This window comes from Lepisosteus oculatus, chromosome 26, assembly GCF_040954835.1.
Source record: "Lepisosteus oculatus isolate fLepOcu1 chromosome 26, fLepOcu1.hap2, whole genome shotgun sequence".
In the NCBI taxonomy this organism is placed as follows: Eukaryota; Metazoa; Chordata; class Actinopteri; order Semionotiformes; family Lepisosteidae; genus Lepisosteus; species Lepisosteus oculatus.
The window spans coordinates 9,604,616-9,625,490 of record NC_090721.1 but is presented as its reverse complement, the minus strand read 5'-3'; the positions used below and the strand labels follow the sequence as shown (position 1 = coordinate 9,625,490).

The following is a 20,875-nucleotide window of genomic DNA, read 5'->3' as shown; positions in this document are numbered from 1 at the left end:
AGGGAAGCGTTTTTTCAAAGTGACAGGTGGGTCCTTGAGTCTTGCACAAAGGGTGGCGGGGGGATGGAACAAGCTACCCAGCCACGTTGTCAGAGCCGATAATGTGGTTTCTCTCAAGTAAAGGCTGGGGGAATTGCTTGGATCAGTAAGCTGCTGAGAATCAGACGAGCTGGGTGGACTCGGTTCACTAATTTCAGATCTAACTGGGGCTCCTCTCTCTCTCGAGTGTAAACTCGTGTTCACCCCAGAAGAGCTGCTTCCCAGATATCCTGGAGTTTCTCAGGGTAATTGCATTTGAAACGGCTGTAGAGCGTTAAATGACAACACTATATCATACCGCAACAAAGTTTAAAAATACCTGTGAACATCTTTAACCAAGCAGGAAGATAATGTCAGGTGCTGGAAACGCGGAGCACCGGGCAGACCAGAAAGTGATGAATTGAGTGTTTAATTTCGGAATCATCAAGAAAGTAGTACCCTCTGATCCAGCTGGAACAATTATAACATTTCGCTATGTAGAGCAGTATTATGTTCGCTGTAACTTAGCGAGGTTGCTCGGGCGGGGATGGATGATGTACTTTCCACCCATCTGGTGTATACATCTTGGGTGCTATTGTTTTTTTTTTATGAATGAAGGCTCGAATCGGAGCGAGAACATTAAAAAAGGGGAGCGAAAGACGATAAAAGCTCTTGACCGATACCGTATCTAGCGATTTTGTTTGTTTTGTCACGATTGCAAACAAAAAAAAAAACTTTCTGCATCGCGCCTTGCACGATGCTCAGATGTGATGTCACACAGAGGTCAAAACGGGATGCGGACCGGCCGCCCCGGACACACCTCGACAGAGGCCAAACTCACCTCGCTACCCCCCTCCCCCTCACCCTCACCCCCCACTCCGCTCCCCACGCCTCTCTCCCGCGTTGCATTGTGGGCTGAAATAAGATGCGGGCAGAGAGGAGCAGGAGGAAAATGCTTGCAGCGCGAGGGGAGTGGCCGCGGCTCGGCCAATGGGAGGCGCCGTGGCGTGCGGCAGTGCGGAGGGCGGGGGAGGTATTTTAGCCGGGCAGATACCCGCAGATCAGCTACGAGCAAATCTGTGCAGACCGACAGCCAAGCCAGCCGAGCCGCAAGCCGCTGAAGCAGTCGAGCGAGACAGCGAACCCGAGCCTAGCGAGGTGTGCTGGGTGCGAGGCGGTGTATTTGTGCAACATTAGAGACGAGTGAGCCGCGCCGATAAAGGTGAGCGACCTCCCCCCCCCCCCCCCCATGAGTGGAAGTGGATTTAAGCAACTAGGCAGTTGTGCTTTTTTAGCTGTCTGCGCTATGGGGTAGAAAATCACGTTTCACAACACGACGCGACACCTGACTCTCATTGGTTTTTATTATTGCGAGTGGAGGTGGTTAAGGAGCAGCGTCGGTGCTTGTTCTGTGCGTAATTACAGTGTAACTCTTTTTTTTGTGTTCAAACCGGCAATGCCCTTTTGAAAGAGCTTTTTTTTTTTTAAGAGTCCCATGTGTATTGACGCCGTTTTTCTTCGACAATCGCCGTGTCTTCCACGCCACTCGTGGCCTGATCAGCATCAGCTGCGAGCTTCTGTTTCGCCCTCCTTCTTGGAAAGGTCTTGTCCGAGCAGCGTGCAGCCGGGTGTCCGCTCGGTCTGCGGTAACGCGATGCCCATCTTGGACGTTCTCGTGTTATGGTCGCTGCCTATTCGTATGGCGATGAGGGCAGAGGCTGAGCATGTAGCGGGTTCAAAGAAGTGAGCTGGGAAGGGGCTCATTATGTAATCCTTTTGATTGAATTAACACCGGGCTTGGGGGGCAGCGGAGCTGTTCGGGATGTTGTGCTGCGTGGCTGAAAGTGTGCGCCTGACGGGAGCGCGGCGTTTTGTGCATCGTAATTTTCGCTTCAGTCAGAAGTCAAATAGGACGCTGGGCTGTGGGGGTGCCAGTAAAGACGACCAGTCATCTCCTAAACCTTTGCAAAGCTTGAAACCGCCCCCCCCCTCTCTAATTTCCAGCACCTCATTTTGTGGCGTGGGGGGGGCAGTAAACATTCTTCATCACTTTAAGCTGCATCGCAAATGTTAAGGGCGCTGTCGGTTTTTTTTTTGTCAAAAAGACAATCTGTCGACAAGTGGATTGATGTCTTCCTGGCACACTAAGATTTTCCCCCTCCCTTACACTGGGAGAACCGATTTAGCTGCGGCTGTACTTGTGTCAAGTGCGGCCCCTCGCTATACGACGAGGGAACGTCTCTAGAATTAAAAACGTTCCCCTTGAACAGCAGCAAATGGGCGCTCTCGCCTGCGTGCGCACCGGCAGCGGGGGTATTGATGTCGCGTCACGTGTCATGTTCGGCCGGTGGGGTAGTTCCGGTGCTCGCCTCCTGCTGTCTGTTGGACGTGTTTGAAACGTGGGTTTTTTTTTTTTGTGGCGGGCCTTGGATAAGCCTCCGCGTGGGTTTGGACGAAGGGTCCCTTGTAACGTGCCCTTAACGTTTTGCTTATTTTCTTTTTAGCATAGCAAGACAATCCCGGGTTCCTTCTTGTGGTTTCATTTACTGAAGCAGTGGGGGTGATGAGATTGAATGGAGAGTGTAAGGTTTTTATGCTTGGATTAGCAAGATGTCGGTATTTTAGTACCTATAGTTGGGTTCTATTTAATTCTGTAAAATCCCTCTGCTTGGGCAGAGAGATTCATATCCAGCAGCATGAACCCTTCGAGGCTAGGCTGGAGTGCTTCCTGTGGACTACCCAGCTATAAAGTCATATCTCTTTAATTTCCTGGTTTTACTCCCAGGCCCCCGAATGACTTTTCTGCTTCTATTAGTAAGCATTAATACTGTATGGAGAGGGGTGGGGGGGAGATGCGTGATGAGACTTTGCATTCCTGGCCACCGGAGGTGTTTGGAGTCCTCTGCTGTCCTTTCCGAAGAGGAGGTTAGGGGGGGAAAAGGACCACTCTGGACTGCTGGGGCTCGTCTCAGTCGGGCCGTTCAGAACCCGAGCCGGCGGCTCTCGTTAACGAAGGAGCCCCGGGTGGCTTTACGGACCTGCCCGTTCCCGTTGGCGACGGAGGGATGCAAGCTGTGCTCCCAGCATGGCTCGTGGCCGCTGAGCTGACGGCAGAAGCTGTCTGGTGGGCGGCTAACTGTGGTTCAGCTGACATCTGTGAAGGGCTCAGTCTTGATGGTGTTTCACTCGGCAACCATTAAACAGCAAGGTGCAAGTCTCAATGGAGAAACTTGCTTCCTCTTGACCTCTCTTGTCCACATCCTGTTCCATCTGTACACCTGCCAAAACTCCACAAACTTAAAAACATTCCTACAGTGCCGTAGGAGTGCTGTAAAGGAGGGTTTCTTGCGTTTTATCCGGCTAATTTAGGGGAGATTCCATCTTTCAGGCCCTTTCCTTCCAAAAAGGGCATTTGACTTGATCGGTTTGAAATGGCCGTGAATAAAAATGGCTGCTTTGTTTTAAACCCTTGTAATAAGTTGTGCTCAAGGGCTTTATTTTACTTTTTTGCCCCCTCCCTTTGTAGAGACGCCATGTCTGACAGGAAGGCAGTGATCAAGAACGCTGACATGTCTGAGGACATGCAGCAGGATGCCGTGGACTGTGCCACTCAAGCCATGGAGAAATATAATATTGAGAAGGACATTGCTGCTTACATCAAGAAGGTGAGATGGCTGTTCGTGAGCGCTGTCTGCCTGCGTTTGCAGTACATGTTTTTTAACCATCTGCTTTACTCTTTAAATGTTGGTCATCCCCTCATTCCTGGTCGAGGTCACCACAACCTGGCGCCTGTCACAGAAACACAGGGTGCAAAATGTGGACTACTCAGGGTGTGAACACCCACTCATAGGAAGAGTGTGTGTGTGGAAGCCAATTAACCTGATCCACATGTCTGTGGACGTGGGTGAACATGCAGACTCCACACAGAAGGCAACTAATTCTGGAATCAAAGCCAGGACTCGGTGCAGCTGCGTCCTATGCACCACTGATTAGCTTTATTGCTCTAGTTCAGGTGGTGGCTGCAAAGGAACAAGTAATAGGTTTATTCCATGCTGGGGGGAAAAAAAAGGAGAAAGAAAATGTTTCGGCCACTTTAGGGGGCCTGTGAGGCTCACACCTGAAGAAGGCTTCACGGCCCAAACAGTTTTCTTTCTCCCTTTTTTTCAGCATTGAATAAACCCATTACTTGTTGCTTTATTGCTCTGCTGACTGAATGGTAACAAATGGGTTCAGAAGTGTTTGAGTTTAGAGAATCTGAGCCGTTTGTGCACACAGGAGTGCAGTGACGCAGACATGTATAAGCACCCAATATACATTTTTTTACACCATGCTGTTTAATACACAACAGGAGGCATATTAGCCAAGCAATACAAAGTGCCACTAAAAGGAATGACATCCCATTCCCCCATCTTCCTGCAGCCATGCTAATACTGTTGTCTTGGCAGGAGTTCGATAAGAAGTACAACCCCACCTGGCACTGCATTGTGGGTAGGAACTTCGGCAGCTATGTGACGCACGAGACGAAGCACTTCATTTACTTCTACCTGGGCCAGGTGGCCATTCTGCTCTTCAAGTCGGGCTGAGCCTCGGCCGGCGCAGGAGAGCGGCACAAACCCTGGACTGCAATGCACTGATGGCGGACGCCACACCTCCCCACACACTTCAAAAAAAAAAAAAAATGCGACTACAAAACTGGCTGTGCGCGACTGCATGGACTGTATACAATATTTAATGTGTATATGTTGCATTAAAAAAAACTTACTTTTCTTTAGTTGCCTGGAAGAAAGTGAAGCAACAGGAAGAGATTTTTGTTAATGCTTTTTTATTTTTGTTATTGCACTGAAGTTGTAAAAAAAAAAATAATGCTTTAACGGTGGCCTTTAAGTGAAAATAAAGAACTTATACAGTTACAAGGAATGTTAAGTCTACTTTACGTAGGGGATAAAGGTTGTTGATACTAAGGAAGGTGCATTGTTAAATGTTGTATCATTACCGTCACTTAATATTCTTGCATCTGTTTTCTGTGTTTTCGTGTTCTGGGATTTTTTTTTTTGTGCTACACTTGCTTCCATTCTAAAAGGGATCTGGAGTCCCAAAGCTTTCATGAGTGGGGTGAGGTCCTGGTGCTCCTGTAGAGAGGGATCTCCAAGTGCACACTAACCTGGAACTCATTTCCTAACGGAGCTCCTGGTGTTGAGCGGTGTAAACATCTGCTGAAATCCTGTCTGGCAGGGCCCGCACATCCTCGTTGAACTATAATACATGTGCTTGATTATCCTAAAAATGTAGGTAATTTTATTACACTAGAACTTCCATCTTGCAGAAATATGTGCTAGAACAAATTTTTAAGTCTAAGAAACCTGTAATGTGCAAAATCGGTCATGTTCACCTTCAGTGCTGGTTGATGGAAGGAAGCAGACTTTGTTCATTTTAGGACTAGAAGGTGGTATTTGAGAAAGATCTTCAGTTGAATAAGGAGAAGCTGTAGCAGCTGTGAAGGATAGCTGGAGTGTGTGCCTCCATTAATAAAATGTGGATCTAACCAGCAACAATAGGAGTCTTCACCAGTACAGTACTAGGAGACAAACTCAAAAGTGCTGAAAGAGCAGCTGCCATGGACGTCTATAGAGCAGTTACGTGTTGTCATCGCTTCGGTTTCTGTATGTTTTCCCTTTTGAAACAAATTACTGTGTGATCCATGCGTTTTTTTTTAAATAAAATACCTCTTGAGTTATAATGCTCCTGGGAAAGATGTGTATGTATGTAAAAATGTGCTCCATAAGCTTTCAGCCATGACCATACTTAAAGACTCCTGTACATCTTTTTGTCACATTAAAAAATCTGACCAACACGTCATAAATCGACGGCTTTCTATTTGTTTCAGATGTCTGATGAATGTGTTGTAGTCTCTAGTAAGTCCCACGCTATGCTGGCCTTCATTAAAAAAAAAAAATTCGTATATAGCAAGATGGGGTGATGACGTAATTGATCAGTTATGGTTGGGGGGATATCTGCTGAAAACCAAGTCCCCTTTCCAGTGAAAACTAAACGGTCTAAGAAATTAGTCGTTTGTCAGGATCACTTCTGTTGTCCGCATTGTTGTATCTTCACATGGATCGAAGAATGTCACGTAGGCGGGTGTGGAACAACGAACTATATATATTAAAGTAAAGTTTGGTTGTACAGAACTTTACACTACTGCTCCGACATCTTACTCAGGTAGCTCTCTCCTGCTGTTTTTATGCTCTCTACTTTTCCCCGGTTTTTTCCCTTCGCTTTCTGGTGCCAAAACTATAACAGCCGGGGGACTCCTACCACAGGAATATGGGGTAGAGCCATCTGGTATACTATTACTTGTAATTCCAATATTACATAGACATGTATATGTAACTGTTGTTTCTCAATAAATGTTCACAGTATGAAATAACTTTTTTTTACACACATCTAAATCCCTAGTCTAGGACGTGCAGGGTAAGCTGCCTGACTTCCGCGACATCGGGGCGCATTCTTGCCCTTCCCGGAACACGATCTCACTCCTATCTAACAGTCTTTCAAGGAGGTGGGAGGACGTCTCTCTCGTGTGGAGCGTCGTGCGGCAGGCAAGTCTCCACTCTCCGGGGACGCCTTCTCTGCTTCCTGCGGTGCCACAGCAGGACCACATTCTGCATCAGAGCTCTCCTGAGGCCCAACAGGCCCTTCTGGAAGAGGCTCCAGCTCTTCTGGGCATCCTCTATCTCCCTCTGAGGAGCTATCCAGTGATGGACTTGGATCTAAATAACGTTTTCTGATTTGATCAACATGTCTGCGCATTCTCTGTCCTTTTCATATGATCACTGTATACGACACAGGGCCTGAGCACGTCTCTATGGAAGCAGGTATCCATTTCGGCCCCAAACTGAAGTTTTGCACGAACAAGGGATCTCCTGGTGAAAAACTTCTCATTTTAGTTGTTTTGTTATGATCCAATTAGTTTTTTACTACACGCATTGTTGCACTTTTTACTGAAAAACTATCAGAGGCATAATGTGATTCGTTTCATTCCTATCTAGCTATATTCTCTACAGTGCCGTTACTCATATTAATGTTCAAACGTATACGTTAAGTTTATTTTATCACCGCAAATGTCACTGTGTAGTGCCATATCAAAGAGCACCACCGAATGCGAGAAACAAACAGGATGCTGTCACTAGACCCGCCTTCGCGACCCCGGATGTAGATACTGGTTTCCATCGCAACCCCTCCCCCCCTTGCCCACGCCTCTGTGACTGTCATGGCTGCTAAAACGGTGCCATTGAGGACGGCTCTGCCGCTTTCCTACGGCGATACCGTAAGCTGCCAGCTCGCAGCTTGTACTGGGGTTACCGAATCTGGGGCAGCGGGGTCGGGCGGCCAGTTCAGCCGCTGTTACTCCAAACTATGTGCGCTCCACCCGTCCGACAGCGAGAGCTCCAAAACTGAGATGAACCTCCTCTTTGACCAGCTGATCTCTGAAAACTACACAAATAACTACGGCGATAACGCTAACATTAGCCCAGCGGTGAGTAAACATTAAGAAGTAAGCGTATTCTTTTGCAGGTGTTTAAAGGTTCGTATTAAAAAAGGGAGTTGGTTTAGCCGCTTGATGATAACTGTAGCACATAAAAGGCGATCTTTTTTATGGTAGTCGCCAATTCCCGGTGTAGATTTGCGGTTTGCGATTGAATTGAAGTTTCATTAAGATCGATTGTTTTTCTTTCTGTCCGGAAAGAGGAAAGCGGGAAATATTTTTGAAGCTGGCAGGCAGTTTGTGCGGTGTAGTGTCACTGCTCACCCGGGGTCGGTCTTGTTTTCCAGGATGTCTGCGCCCTGCTCCTTCAGGCCAGTCGACTTGTCCCCTTCAGCCAGGAGCATCTCGTCAGCAAGCTGTGTCAGCTGATTCATCACCTCCTCAACCGGCTTCAGGTAGTGTGTGTGTGTGTGGTGATCTCTCTGTCTGTGATGAAAGAAAAATTGTTTAATGTTGTTTAACTGGTTGTTACAATCCAGAAATGCAAAAGATCTGACCTTGATCAACCAAATCCGTGCCCAGTGAGAACAGGATTTAGAGGGACAGTGCTCATTGTTATATTGTTGTTTATCATTATTTTTGCCTCACCTGTAACCCACTTTCATTAATCATAGCTGGATATTCTTGTGTGGACTCAGACTGCAAGCACAGGGCACAGGATTGATGATTACCATGGCATGAAGAGCTTAATGGACAGTTTTTTTTTTTTAAATGTAAGTGTTGTAGTCAGCTCCTTTTGTGACTGGTGTTTTCATTACCCCCCTGCAGGTGATTGTGGATGAGCAGAGTCTGGACTCCCTGGTGTCGTACTCCATCAAGGCACTGCATGTCTGCAGTTCTTGGACCCACAGTGAGATTCTACGGGCTTTGGCTGCCCTGGTCTATGGCAATGGGCCCAAGTGCCAAAGGGTACGGTTTGATTGATCTTACTAGCTTTCCAGCAACCCCTCTCATTCTCTGTATACTTATGGTTCCAGTCTAACAGCTTCCTCGTGAGTAATCCATTTCAGCACCATCTGCCAACCTCATTTTCTCATATTAGTGATAGAAGGAAATGATTGCTCTTTCCTTTCCATCCCAGCATCTCCCCAGCTTGCTGGGCCACGATGGGATCCTGCTGCTCTACAGCGACCCCCGCCAGCCCGATGTGGAACTGCGCCGGGCAGCGATACACTGCATGGCCAACCTGTGTCTGGGGTAAACTCTGGTTTCTTTACCTCAGCACACACTGCTGTAGAATCGGTACAGCAATAGTAGAAAGGGCTGGACTTCCCCCTGCAAACACCTGACTGTTGTGTACATGACTAAAATATAGCTGAAGAACTGAAGAGGTTTTTCATAAATTGTTTGCATGCGATCAACACTTATTTGGCCTTAAGTAGTGCAGCTATGATTTTTCACTGAGATGGAGGTATTTCCTGTTCTGGGTGTAATTTTCATATTTCATTACATCTCAGATGGAATAGGTTTTATACTTTGGATGCACTGAGTTTCAGATTTTGTAAAACAAAATCACAGCTTCTTCTCTTATGAGAGTTCCCTCCCCATCCCCATATCGTTTCCTCACATTTGTCCGTGCTCCTCCTCGGGATTGCTGGAGTCTGGATGATGGCGGAGTGCTCTGGAAGGTCAGCTGTGGACTTGCTCACTTTTTTTTTGTCCTTCTGTGCAACATCAGTATCCCTGGACAGCCCTATCTGGAAGAGCCATATCGAAACATCTGCTTCAGGACCTTCCTCCAGGTGCTCCAGTCCGCCAAACCTCCCGGTGTGGATGATATCATGTTCTGCACGGTGAGACAAACCAGTTCTTTTTCCCCCCGCATGTAATATGAAAATCTTCATTTGCGTAGTGCTGATAAAACAGAAGTTATGTCCAGCTACAGAGGGGAAGGTTTGTGAGAGACATCTTTCTCAACGGATTCGGTTCTTCTTTTCACAGCTGCTGCAGAATGCACTGAAGGGCATGCAGTGCTCTCTGAATGGAGGGAAACTGAAACTGGGGCTTGATGAACAGCTGGGCTCTTTGCTGGCTGCACTGAAGGTACAGATGGGTCTCTAAAGGCATGTGGCATAGCAAGTTAGCTTTGCATTCAGTGTGCGCAAGCTTGCTCTTGTTACAAGAGTGAGTAGAGCCGTGCTGGTGTAGGTGTGAGTTTTCAGGTGCGCTGCATTACAATCTAGGAGCACAATGCCCTGGATACAGCTGTTTCTGAAGATGTTTCTAGTCTGCTTTGATTAACAGTGTAATTGCTTCTCAGACGGCAGCACTGCAGTAACCTTGTGTCTCTTCTGTTAGAAATACATGTTCTTTGGGCTGCCTGGGGTGACCCTGGAGATCCCAGCTGTCCTCTACCCTGCTCCCCTCCCGCAGTACGAGGGCTCCCCCTCTTCTGTGAAACCTGAAATGCCACAGGACACCCATTGCACTCCAAGACAGACAGGGGTATGTATCTTTTCTGGATTCGATACGTGGGTAAAACTAAAAAGCCCTTTCAGAAGGGGAGAGGTTTCCATAATGGGTGATAAACTCTTCCCTGAGCTGTATTTCCTTGGGGAGGGGGGAAAGATTCATTGCTTTAAATATTTTCATTGGCAGAATAAACGGAGGAAATCTCGCGGGCGGAGCCGGAAGGCGGGATTGGAGGGCAAGAGGGATGAAGAGGCTCCAGAGGCTGGGGCAGATCCTCCGAAGGAGGGCGCAGGGGGAGGAGACCCCCTGGGTTGGGGGAGTCAGATTCCTAAAAACCCTGGATCTCTCTACCGCCATGCAGGGCAAGACCACGCCCGCCCCTTGTACCCCCTCTGGAAGAAGATGGTCAGCAGCTCGGATTCGGAGTTCTCCGACCCAGAGGGCAGCATGCAAAGCAAAATGAGGTGTTGTATCCAGCTGTTCACCTCACGAGTGCAGAAAGGCTGATGCCTTAGACGCCTCACTGATCTCTTCATCAGATCATGAGATATGCAGCTGTGCTTCTGGCTTACAGCACAGTGTGGAGGTGTATGTGCTTCAGGTGTCCTTACCTCTTACCAAGTCCCCTATGCACCCGTTTTCTAGGCTGTACCAGACGAAGGTCCGGCAGGGGGCACTGCACTGCTTCCTGTCCACAGTGAAGTGTGTGGAGAAGAAGGTTCTGTATGGCTACTGGTCCTCCTTCATCCCTGATGCCCCCGGGACTGGCAGCCCCCCCTCCCTCACTCTGCTCACCATTGTGCTCAAGGACCCCTCCCCCAAGGTCAGTGCAGCTGCCTGGGCCAATCAGAGACACACGTGAGGTCTCTAGTAGGGTCAGGGTGGTCTGTAGAACTGGGTTATTGCATTGTTACTGTAGCACGTAAGCAGCATTGCAGGAATTTGAGAATGCACTTTTTTCAAAGTCAGTTAGCGCAACACTTGTGGGAACGGAACTGGAGATCCACTTTTGTCTGTGTTGTAGTTAGTGGATTTTCAAGTGGCCTTCTATATTGTTCTAGTCCGCTAGTGTGGGTATAAACCAGCCCAGTGTTGCCAGTCTCCCTCTGTCTTGGCACTCAGGCGCGTGCTGGGGCCCTGCAGGTGCTGTCGGCCATGCTGGAGGGCTCGCGGCAGTTCCTGTCGGCGGCAGAAGACACCAGCGCCCAGCGGCGCGCCTTCACCCCCTTCTCTGCGACGCTGGCAGCTGGCCTCCGCGAGCTGCACCGCTGCCTCCTGCTGGCGCTGCTGGCCGAGTCCTCCTCGCAGACGCTCACCCAGGTCATCAAGGTACGGGCCGCTCCCGGGCACAGCACCTGCGCGCTACCCGCCACGGGCCCGCCCGGACCTCACGGCCCGCCTCTGTGTTTCAGTGCCTGGCCACCCTGGTGTCCAATGCGCCTTACAGCCGACTGAGACCCGGCCTGCTCAGCCCACTCTGGAGGCAGATCAAGCCCTACATCCGCCACAGAGGTATGCTTGTCCTTACTGCTGCTGCAGTTCCTCCATCGAAACCCCTCGCTTTCCTTTAACTTCCGTCCTCCTGCAGTAGCTTTGCACTGGGAACGCTGGGGTGTTGCTGTTTGATGAGAGCTGGACTTCGAAAGAGCAGATTAACGTGGGATGGTTGAGAGGTGACATGTAGATGCAAAGTGAATTATAATAATAATAATAATTGCTTACACTTATATAGCGCTTTTCTGGGCACTCCACTCAAAGAGCTTTACAGGTAATGGGGATCCCCTCCACCACCACCAGTGTGCAGCCCCACCTGGATGATGCACCAGTCCTCTCCCCACACATCAGCTCTCAGTGGGGAGGAGAGCAGAGTGATGAAGCCAGTTCAGAGATGGGGATTATTAGGAGGCCATGATTGGTAAAGGCCAGGGGGAAATTTGGCCAGGACACCAGGGTAACACCCCTACTCTTTTCAGAAACACCCTGGGATTTTTAATGACCACAGAGAGTCAGGATCTTTGATTTACATCTCATCTGAAGGCTGGGGCCTTTTTACAGTTTAGTGTCCCCGTCACTATCCTGGGGCATGAGGACCGACTCAGACCACGGCGTGAGCGCCCCCTGCTGACCCCACTAACACCTTGGGGGGTCTTCCAGGTGCTGACCAGGCTCACATTTGCTGGGCTTCAGTGGGCTGCCAGTTGTGAGCTGCAGTGTGATATGGCTGCCGGCTTCTCTCCTTGCATCTCCCCCTCTGTCCCTCTGTGCCAGATGTCAATGTGCGGGTGTCCAGCCTCACGCTCTTGGGCGCTATTCTGTCGGCCCACCCCCCGCTGCCCGAGGTCGAGCTCCTGTTACGGCAGCCAGGCACCTCAGGAGGGAGCAGCAGCAGCAGCGGCAGCGGCGGGGTGACACCCCAGAATCCCCAGATGCCCTCATCTTGCTCCGAGAACTGGAGAAACCCCCCCTCTCACCCCAGCACCGGGAAAGCCTCTCCTCCTGTGTCTCGGGACCCCCCCGTCGAGAGCCCCACGGAAGACGAGCCCTGCTGGTTGCTGCGCCTGTGCGTGTCGCTGGTCACCCTCCCCCGCGAGGGCCCCCACTCGGACAGCGACGCGGGCACGGCCACGGGCAGCCCCTTCGAGCCCTCGCCCGTGCGGCTGGAGGCCCTGCAGGTGATGACGACTGCCGTTGCTTTGCGCCGCTTAGGAGGTTACAGGTCAAACAAAAGCTGCTCACGTCAAGAAGGTGAGATGGCTTTTCTGGGATGGGCTGGAAAGGAAGGCAGAGGTGGCCGTTCGTGAGCGCTGTGTCTGCCTGCGTTTGCAGTACATGGTTTTTAACCATCTGCTTTACTCTTTAAATGTTGGTCATCCCCTCATTCCTGGTCGAGGTCACCACAACCTGGCGCCTGTCACAGAAACACAGGGTGCAAAATGTGGACTACTCAGGGTGCAAACACCCACTCATAGGAAGAGTGTGTGTGTGTATATATAGAAGCCTGATGGACGTGGGTGAACATGCAGACTCCACACAGAAGGCAACTCATTCTGGAATCAAAGCCAGGACTCGGTGCAGCTGTCTCCTATGCACCACTAATTAGGAGCTTTATTGCTCGGCTGAATGTTAACAAATGGGTTCAGAAGTGTTTGAGTTTGTTGGGGAGGGAGTCCAAGATGAGAGAATCTGCGGGTCACCGCGGGTATTTCTGCCCCAGCAACAGGAGATGTCATTTATAGTAAAGAAAGGGAACGTTTTTTTTGTTAGGAATAGACTGATTTACAGGGCCAGTCTTGCCAATTTAGTTCTGAAACAGAGGAGGAAATGCCGGAGACTGCACCTGCAGTTCTTTTTTGCAGTACTTCTCTTCTCATCCCCATGAGTGGTTCCTTAGTGGCAGTGCTGTGTGTTGACAGGTGCTGGCTCACCTGGTGAAGGGGTATTTCTCCATCGCCCAGTCCTCCATCCTACAGCTGGGAGAGGTCAGTGCGCAGTGCCTGAAGGAGGCCGACCCCTCCATCCAGTTGCATGGGGCCAAGGTGAGAGGTTCTGATCGAGAGTTTTGACGTCTAGTTTGTGTAAAGAGCAGGAATTGGACAAAGAGATTGAAGGCCGAGCTAGCTGCAAGTTTTACCAAATGCATGTTTGTTTTCCTAGAGTTCTTCCTCCTGAGACATCACTGCGACCTGAATGTTGAGCTTATGAAACAAGATAACGTTCTTGGAATAAAATGATTTCCAAGGCTAGTCCTATTCTTGATGGTCTACAACATTGCAAGTTCTAAAGGCGTTAACAAAAGGAAGACTCTATAAAGAAGTGAACCCACCACATCCATGTTCAGTTATTATAATGTGGTAACCCCTTATTTTTCCCAGCCTTCACTGCCCTGGAGTTAATCCACTTTGCAGACAGGGAAATATTTCTTTAACCTCCACTCTATTTGCCTTGAGCCATGTGCATTACCTTGCATTACCTTTTTCATAAGCCTGAGTATCTGTATACACCATCACATGCTAAACATCGGTGGCGTGTAATGTCAATGAGAGACTTGGTTTAGTGAAAGCTTGACTAAAAAAAAAGCAAGGAGACAGTGTGGCTGAAATTGCTTAGTAAGACCATTTCTGTGAGTTCATAGCACTGTCTGATCCTGACTCGTTTTTCTTTCTCGCTCAGCTGCTGGAGGAGCTGGGGTCAGGAACTATCCAGCAGTACAAGGCAGATTCTCCTGTTCCTCCACACTGCAGAGTCCCCGTCAGCCAAGTGAGTAATTGTCTGCTCCCCACAGCCCGTAACTCAACAGGTTTTAGATTTTCGAATGCAGCACAGTTTCTTGAGAGTGAGCGTTGTTTCTCTGCAGTGGGACAGCTGTTCAATGAAATGTGGTGACTCTAGTCTTTCCTAGCTCCCTCCCAAGCTCCGTCATTTGTCTTTTGCTCTTTGGTTTGATTGTTCCTGCTTCAGGCTGTGTCCAGTGGGTCCAGTTAATTTTAGCAGTTAGTGTCCATGAGGTTGTGGAGGCAGGTCTGAAGATCAGTCCTTTGTGTGTTTCTATTTGTCCTGTGCTGGACCTGTTAGGGTCTCTCTGCCCTGTGGTCGGCCTCGTCTGTGTCTCTCTGTATTGCTGATTGGTCCCCCCCTGTGCTCTAGGTTGTCCAGTTCTGGACAGAGGTGCTGGGGGGGCCACTGACGGGGGCCCTGCAGAGCGAGCAGCACCCCACTCTGCAGACCAGCGCCTGCGACACCCTTTCCTCCATCCTGCCAGAGGCCTTCTGCTGCTTGCCGGTGAGATCCCAGGTCCAACCTGCTTGCGAAAGATTTACCTCCCTTGAAACTGGGGATCGCAATGAGTTTCCCCCCACTGCAGAGTACCCGAGCCCTTGACTTTGGAGGTGAAGGGCACGTCCTACAGCCCCCTGTGTGTCTCTCCCACAGGATAAGAGCCAGGTCCTGTGCATCACCGTGCTGCTGGGTCTCACCTACAGCGAGAACTCCCTTGTGAAGGCGGCAGCTGTGCGGGCGCTGGGCGTCTACGTCCTCTTCCCCTGCCTTCGAGAGGTCAGATGCCCGCGGAACGGCTTTTTTTTTTTCAGACCTTTTCTGTCGTCTTCCAATTTTGTTTTTGTTTTTTTAGATTTAGATTCATTTAGGTTTTTTTCTTTACTATTTGTATTCTTTCTTTCCCTTCCCTCTGTCCGGCTACGGTACTGTAAAGTGTTTGCACCTTCAGTTAGCTATAATATGGGTACAATTTAATAATACTTCCTTACACTTATATAGCGCTTTTCTGGACACTCCACACAAAGCGCTTTACAGGTAATGGGGATCCCCTCCACCACCACCAGTGTGCAGCCCCACCTGGATGATGCGCCAGTACTCTCCCCACACCAGCTCTCAGTGGGGAGGAGAGCAGAGTGATGAAGCCAGTTCAGAGAGGGGGATTATTAGGAGGCCATGATTTGTAAAGGCCAGGGGGAAATTTGGCCAGGACGCCGGTGAAGCACCCCTACTCTATTTGTGAAACACCCTGGGTTTTTTCATGACCACAGAGAGTCAGAATATAAACCAAAATGCAGGAATTTATTTAGATTATTGTCAGTAGTTGTAGATGGTATGACGCACAGTGAATGGTGAATATAATGATCTGAGACTTTATGCCCGGGTGTTTAATAGTGGCGAAAAGTACTGATGACCTCCTGTGTGATATAGCTGACAGGGGTTAAGCTCTCCAATGATTTTCCAATGAATCCCATTTTGGAATGTGTCCTCTTCTTTCTGAATAAGGCTTTGGCACCCCGCCTTCTCACGCTGCCACCCTCTCTCTCTTCTCCTGCCCTCTCAAACCCCCCCCCCAAGGATGTGATGTTTGTAGCCGACGCGGCCAACGCCATCCTGGCCTGTCTGGATGACCGCTCTCCAAACGTGCGTGCCAAGGCCGCCTGGTCGCTGGGCAACCTGACCGACACGCTGATTGTCAACATGTGAGTCTCGGCTTGGCCTCGCTCCCGCGCTGCCCACGGGCACCCTGCACCCTGCCAACAGCGGCTCGATTTGGCTTGCTTTTCCGATTTAGGTAGACGTACGCGGCTGTGTCCATGGGGACAGATTTCTCACTGCTGTTTACCCATCTCCATCCTTCTCTCTGCCTCCTCCTCCTCCTGTCTGCAGGGAGTCGGTGGGCCAGGGCTTCCAGGAGGAGTTCTGCGATTTGCTGCTGCTGAAGATGTTGAAATCTGCAACGCAGGCTTCCAATGACAAGGACAGGGTAACGCATCACTGCTACATTACTAGGCTTGGGAGACACGGCTATAGAGTGCTGTCATGTTTGTAGGAACTCCATGTGATCTAAAGATGTCTGTTTATACCCCCCCCACCTTGACAAAGTCTCATTCCTTTCCTGCCATGTTGAGTACCTGTCCAGAACTTTATGATATATAGTGGCGCTAATTCCAGACCTGGAGGGCCAGTGTGTCTGCAGGTTCTCTCCAGCTTTTTTAAAATCTAGGAAGAGGGAGAAGCTGTCTGGTTGTGTCTTGTTTTGAATAAAAGCACCTCCCAAAGGAGTTTGTCTATTCATCCTATTAAGCCAATAACCAGTTAGTTCAGCTTGTGAAGAGTTGGACTGAATCCTGCAGTCTCACTGGCCCTGCTTGGCCCGGATTAGTCAGCCCTGGTATGTGCAGCAGGGCAGTGCTCTTGGCACTGAGTGGTGCTCTCAGTGGCTTTTCAGAAAGGCCTCCAGTTGTAATAATAATTGCTTACACTTATATAGCACTTTTCTGGACACTCCACTCAAAGCGCTTTACAGGTAATGGGGATCCCCTCCACTCCCACCATCAGTGTGCAGCCCCACCTGGATGATGCGACGGCAGCCATAGTGCGCCAGAACGCTCCCCACACATCAGATATCAGATATCACCACACATCAGATATCAGATACCACTAACACCTCTTCCAGCAGCAGCCTTAGTTTTTCCCAGGAGGTCTCCCATCCAGGTACTGACCAGGCTCACACCTGCTGAGCTCCAGTGGGGCAGCCAGTTGTGAGTTGCAGGGTGACATGGCTGCTGGCTGACGCAGGTTCTCTCTCTGTCCCGGCGCAGGTCAAGAGCAATGCGGTGCGCGCCCTGGGCAACCTGCTGCACTTCCTGCAGCCGCAGCACGTGTCCCGCCCGAGCTTCGCCGGGCCGCTGGAGGAGGCGGTGCGGGCGCTGATCGGCACGGTGGGCGGCGACGCCACCATGAAGGTGCGCTGGAACGCCTGCTACGCCCTCGGCAACGCCTTCCGCAACCCCGCCCTGCCGCTAGGTGAGCCAGCCGTGTCCCGTGACGAACCAGGGAGCTGCCCAAGGCCGCAGAACAAAGACAGTTCAGCTGCTGGCTTTCCGTGAAAAGCCTTGAACCAAATTATTTCACGTCCTCCATTATTTGCTCACAGATGGGCAGAGTTAATAATAATACTTCCTTACACTTATATAGCACTTTTCTGGACACTCCACTCAAAGTGCTTTACAGGTAATGGGGATCCCCTCCACCCCCACCAGTGTGCAGCCCCACCTGGATGATGCACCAGTACACTCCCCACACACCAGCTCTCAGTGGGGAGGAGAGCAGAGTGATGAAGCCAGTTAAGAGATGGGGATTATTAGGAGGCCATGATTAGTAAAGGCCAGGGGGAAATTTGGCCAGGACACCAGGGTAACACCCCTACTCTTTTCGAGAAACGCCCTGGGATTTTTAATGACCATAGAGAGTCAGGACCTCGGTTTTACATTTAATCCGGAGGACGGCACCCTTTTACAGTATAGTGTCCCCCGTCACTATACTGGGACATTAGGATCCCCACAGACCACAGGTTGAGCACCCCCTTCTGGCCCCTCTAATATCTCTTCCAGTAATAATAATAATAATAATAATAATAATTGCTTACACTTATATAGCGCTTTTTCTGGACACTCCACTCAAAGCGCTTTACAGGTAATGGGGATCCCCTCCACCACCACCAATGTGCAGCCCCACCTGGATGATGCGACGGCAGCCATAGTGCGCCAGAACGCTCACCACACATCAGCTATCAGTGGGGAGGAGAGCAGAGTAATGAAGCCAATTCACAAAGGGGGATTGTTAGGAGGCCATGATTGATAAAGGCCGATGGGGAAATTTGGCCAAGATGCCGGGGTTACACCCCTACTCTTTTCGAGAAACACCCTGGGATTTTTAATGACCACAGAGAGTCAGGACCTCGGTTTTACGTCTCATCCGAAGGACAGCGCCTGTTTACAGTATAGTGCCCCCGTCACTACACTGGGGCATTAGGACCCACATGAGCCGCAGGGTGAGCGCCCCCTGCTGGCCCCACTAACACCTCTTCCAGCAGCAACCTTAGTTTTTCCCAGGAGTCTCCCATCCAGGTACTGACCAGGCTCACACCTGCTGAGTGACAGTGGAGCTGCAGGGTGATATGCCTGCTTTTTACGCTTCAAAATTTGGTCAGAGATGAGGACTGAGTTCCTAGCCTTGTTGGTGTCGTATGTAAAGCGCAGCAGACGTGTGGTCTGGCAGGTGTAGCTGAATATCTGGAAGGCCACTTATACATCTCCTGTTCCGTCATCCTGTCGGCCTCTCAGGCACTGCCCCCTGGACCTCGGACGCCTATTCAGCTTTGACAGGGGTGGTGAAGTCCTGCAAGAACTTCAAGGTGCGCATCAAGTCCGCCATGGCGCTGGCAGTGCCGGGCAGCCGGGAGCGGTACGGCAGCGGTGAGCAGTTTGGGGAGGTGTGGGCCGCCCTGGCGCTGGCCCTGGAGAGGAGCGAGGACACGGAGGACTTCCTGGAGTACAGGTACTGCGCCAGCCTGCGGGCGCAGCTCTGCCAGGCGCTGCTGCACCTACTCGGCCTGGCGCGGCCCGCGGACCTGCCCCGCATCCGGACCTCGCTGGCGGAGCGGGGCCCCGCGATCAGGGGGTACCTGGCGCGCTACCACACCGGGGGGGGCGAGGGGGACGACCCCGGCGAGTGTCCGGAGCCCCGGGAGAGGATGAGGGTCCTGGAGGGAACTCTGGGGCACCTGCGCAACCTCTCCGGGGACGACGGCCCCGAGGGGCCCCTGCCGTCAGTGGTGCCGTTTCTGGAGGACATTCTGAAGAGCTGCAAGGAACTGAGCCCAGCCTGAGGGGGGAAGAGGACAGCCGGAGCCCCAGCACGTGTGACTGAAACACCCCACAGAGCCCCGGCCTGTCCAGACGGACAGACGCCACTGGGCTGAGTTACTGCTGTGACAAACGCGAAATAAAAATATGGAATATATAAATCCTGATGTATACAATAAGTAGTTGCATGCAAAGTAGTTTACATTTTAAGGTAGGAGGAGGGGGTTGTGTTACAGTATGTTTGAGGTATTGCACAAAAGCCTACAGCCTTAAAAGGGTGGAGACTACAACACTCCTGGCGCACATGGTTGTGTAGGAAGGGGTTATTTCCCCTGCATATAGGAGATTCTCATTTTAAAATTTCCTCTGTAGCTTCTCGTTGCTTTTGTTGTAGGTGCAGTTTACACGTTCGCAGCCCATAATATTCTTAATCCTTGTAGTGGGCGCACACCACCTTATAAACGCCTGTAACAGTTACTTTGTTTTTTGGTCATCATCATTGTGGAGCTGTATGATGCAAATGCAACTTTACACCTTTTACCCTGCTGTTTATTTTCTGGGTAGCGTCTTATTAAAATAATATTTAATTAAGGTACATGCATGAAAATTAACTGGAAGTAATACATTCGATCACGAGGTGTTGAGCAAAATGAGGGGAGTCCCCATTACCTGTAAAGCGCTTTGAGTGGAGTGTCCAGAAAAGCGCTATATAAGTGTAAGCAATTATTATTAATTATTATTAAAATGTTTTTATGAATCCCTCAATCATTGGGGTGGTATTCAGAACATTCTCCCCTGTGGCCAGGAGGGGGAGCTGTAGCCATTTGATTGAGGAGGTGGTGCTTCTGTTGGAGGTTGTGAGCTGAGCTGCAAAAGTTTTGCAGTTCTCTCTCGGAGACGCAAGGCTTCGGTGTCGCCGAGCCTTTGACCTTGAAAGATTCTACGCAAAACCGTCCCATCAAGCGCTGCAGAACGATCCAGCTCAGCGCCCAGTTTGCTGCGTTATCGACTCGCCAGCAGAGGGAGGCCTACCCACGCACACGTCCTCAGTCTGCACATGACCCTTCAGACGTACCAGCGCCAGGACGAGGAGGTAAAATACAGGACCGTTGGGCATAAAGAAAATGGTAATGTATTGTATTGCACTCTGCACTCTGTGTCCTTGGTGTTTTGCGAAAGCTGCACACACTGGTAGCTTCCAAAAACCATAAATGTCACAAATGAGATGGGCCTGTTCTGCCCTCCTGTCCGTTTGGTAGTTAATAAATCTCAGGACCTCATCCAGCTTTTTCTATGAAGTAGCCAGGGCCTCAAAAACATGGCTGGTTAGCCCTTCTCCCACAACTTCTTGCTTATTTAGGCATCTCTTGTTCTTGGTTTGAAATGCACTTCATCGCTTCTCCAGTAGAAATAGGTATTCCAGTGTATTCTGTCAGACTTTTACTCCCTTTTTAACTGCTGAAGCACTCAATCCTTTCTGTTTTAGTTACAATAATCGCAACAACAAAGTCTTGAGCAATTTGTTTTCCCCTCGGTTTCGTTGGAGTCTTTATTTTCTTTCCTCTGCAAAGCTCAGCCCACCCGTTTCTGTTCTGTTTACAGCCGGTCCCCCAGGAAGGCAGAAATCCATCGTTCACCGGGGCCCAGTTGTTGCTGCTTCAGCTGTGATAAAGAAGTGTCATTGTGCCACACCATAAAAACATAAAAAGTGTGAGACATTTCTGGTCATAAACATGCCTGTAATTCACAATTCTGG

The 20,875-nt window shown here is 50.1% G+C and overlaps 2 protein-coding genes across 3 annotated transcripts; both read left to right on the top strand.

Moving 5' to 3' along the window:
* The first annotated feature begins 1,051 nt into the window (after window positions 1-1,051).
* On the top strand, window positions 1,052-5,878 carry LOC102690361 (dynein light chain 2, cytoplasmic). The gene is made up of 3 exons (XM_006640913.3): window positions 1,052-1,240; window positions 3,545-3,683; window positions 4,464-5,878. The coding sequence occupies exons 2-3, from the start codon at window positions 3,552-3,554 to the stop codon at window positions 4,599-4,601; spliced, it is 270 nt and encodes an 89-aa protein (XP_006640976.1). The 5' UTR covers window positions 1,052-1,240; window positions 3,545-3,551; the 3' UTR covers window positions 4,602-5,878.
* A 1,358-nt stretch (window positions 5,879-7,236) lies between these two features.
* On the top strand, window positions 7,237-19,280 carry heatr6 (HEAT repeat containing 6). Of its 2 annotated transcripts, none has more exons than XM_069184159.1 (20): window positions 7,237-7,555; window positions 7,852-7,959; window positions 8,333-8,473; window positions 8,646-8,761; window positions 9,243-9,357; window positions 9,506-9,607; window positions 9,863-10,009; window positions 10,163-10,440; window positions 10,622-10,799; window positions 11,120-11,305; window positions 11,389-11,488; window positions 12,245-12,648; window positions 13,390-13,512; window positions 14,147-14,233; window positions 14,621-14,755; window positions 14,906-15,028; window positions 15,827-15,951; window positions 16,139-16,235; window positions 17,074-17,278; window positions 18,598-19,280. In XM_069184159.1, exons 1-20 carry the CDS (start codon window positions 7,289-7,291, stop codon window positions 19,140-19,142), a joined length of 3,582 nt encoding a protein of 1,193 aa, XP_069040260.1. In that variant the 5' UTR covers window positions 7,237-7,288; the 3' UTR covers window positions 19,143-19,280. The 2 variants fall into 2 exon arrangements, with proteins under 2 accessions (XP_069040260.1, XP_069040259.1); XM_069184158.1 differs by having other exon boundaries at window positions 11,099-11,305.
* Window positions 19,281-20,875: the final 1,595 nt, after the last annotated feature.

Coding starts and splice junctions, on each gene's coding strand:
- LOC102690361 (XM_006640913.3), top strand. CDS start 3,552: ATGTCTGACAGGAAGGCAGTGATCAAGAACGCTGACATGTCTGAGGAC. Junction 3,684..4,463: donor TTGCTGCTTACATCAAGAAG/GTGAGATGGCTG, acceptor TTGTCTTGGCAG/GAGTTCGATAAGAAGTACAA.
- heatr6 (XM_069184158.1), top strand. CDS start 7,289: ATGGCTGCTAAAACGGTGCCATTGAGGACGGCTCTGCCGCTTTCCTAC. Junction 7,556..7,851: donor ACGCTAACATTAGCCCAGCG/GTGAGTAAACAT, acceptor CTTGTTTTCCAG/GATGTCTGCGCCCTGCTCCT. Junction 11,306..11,388: donor CGCTCACCCAGGTCATCAAG/GTACGGGCCGCT, acceptor TCTGTGTTTCAG/TGCCTGGCCACCCTGGTGTC.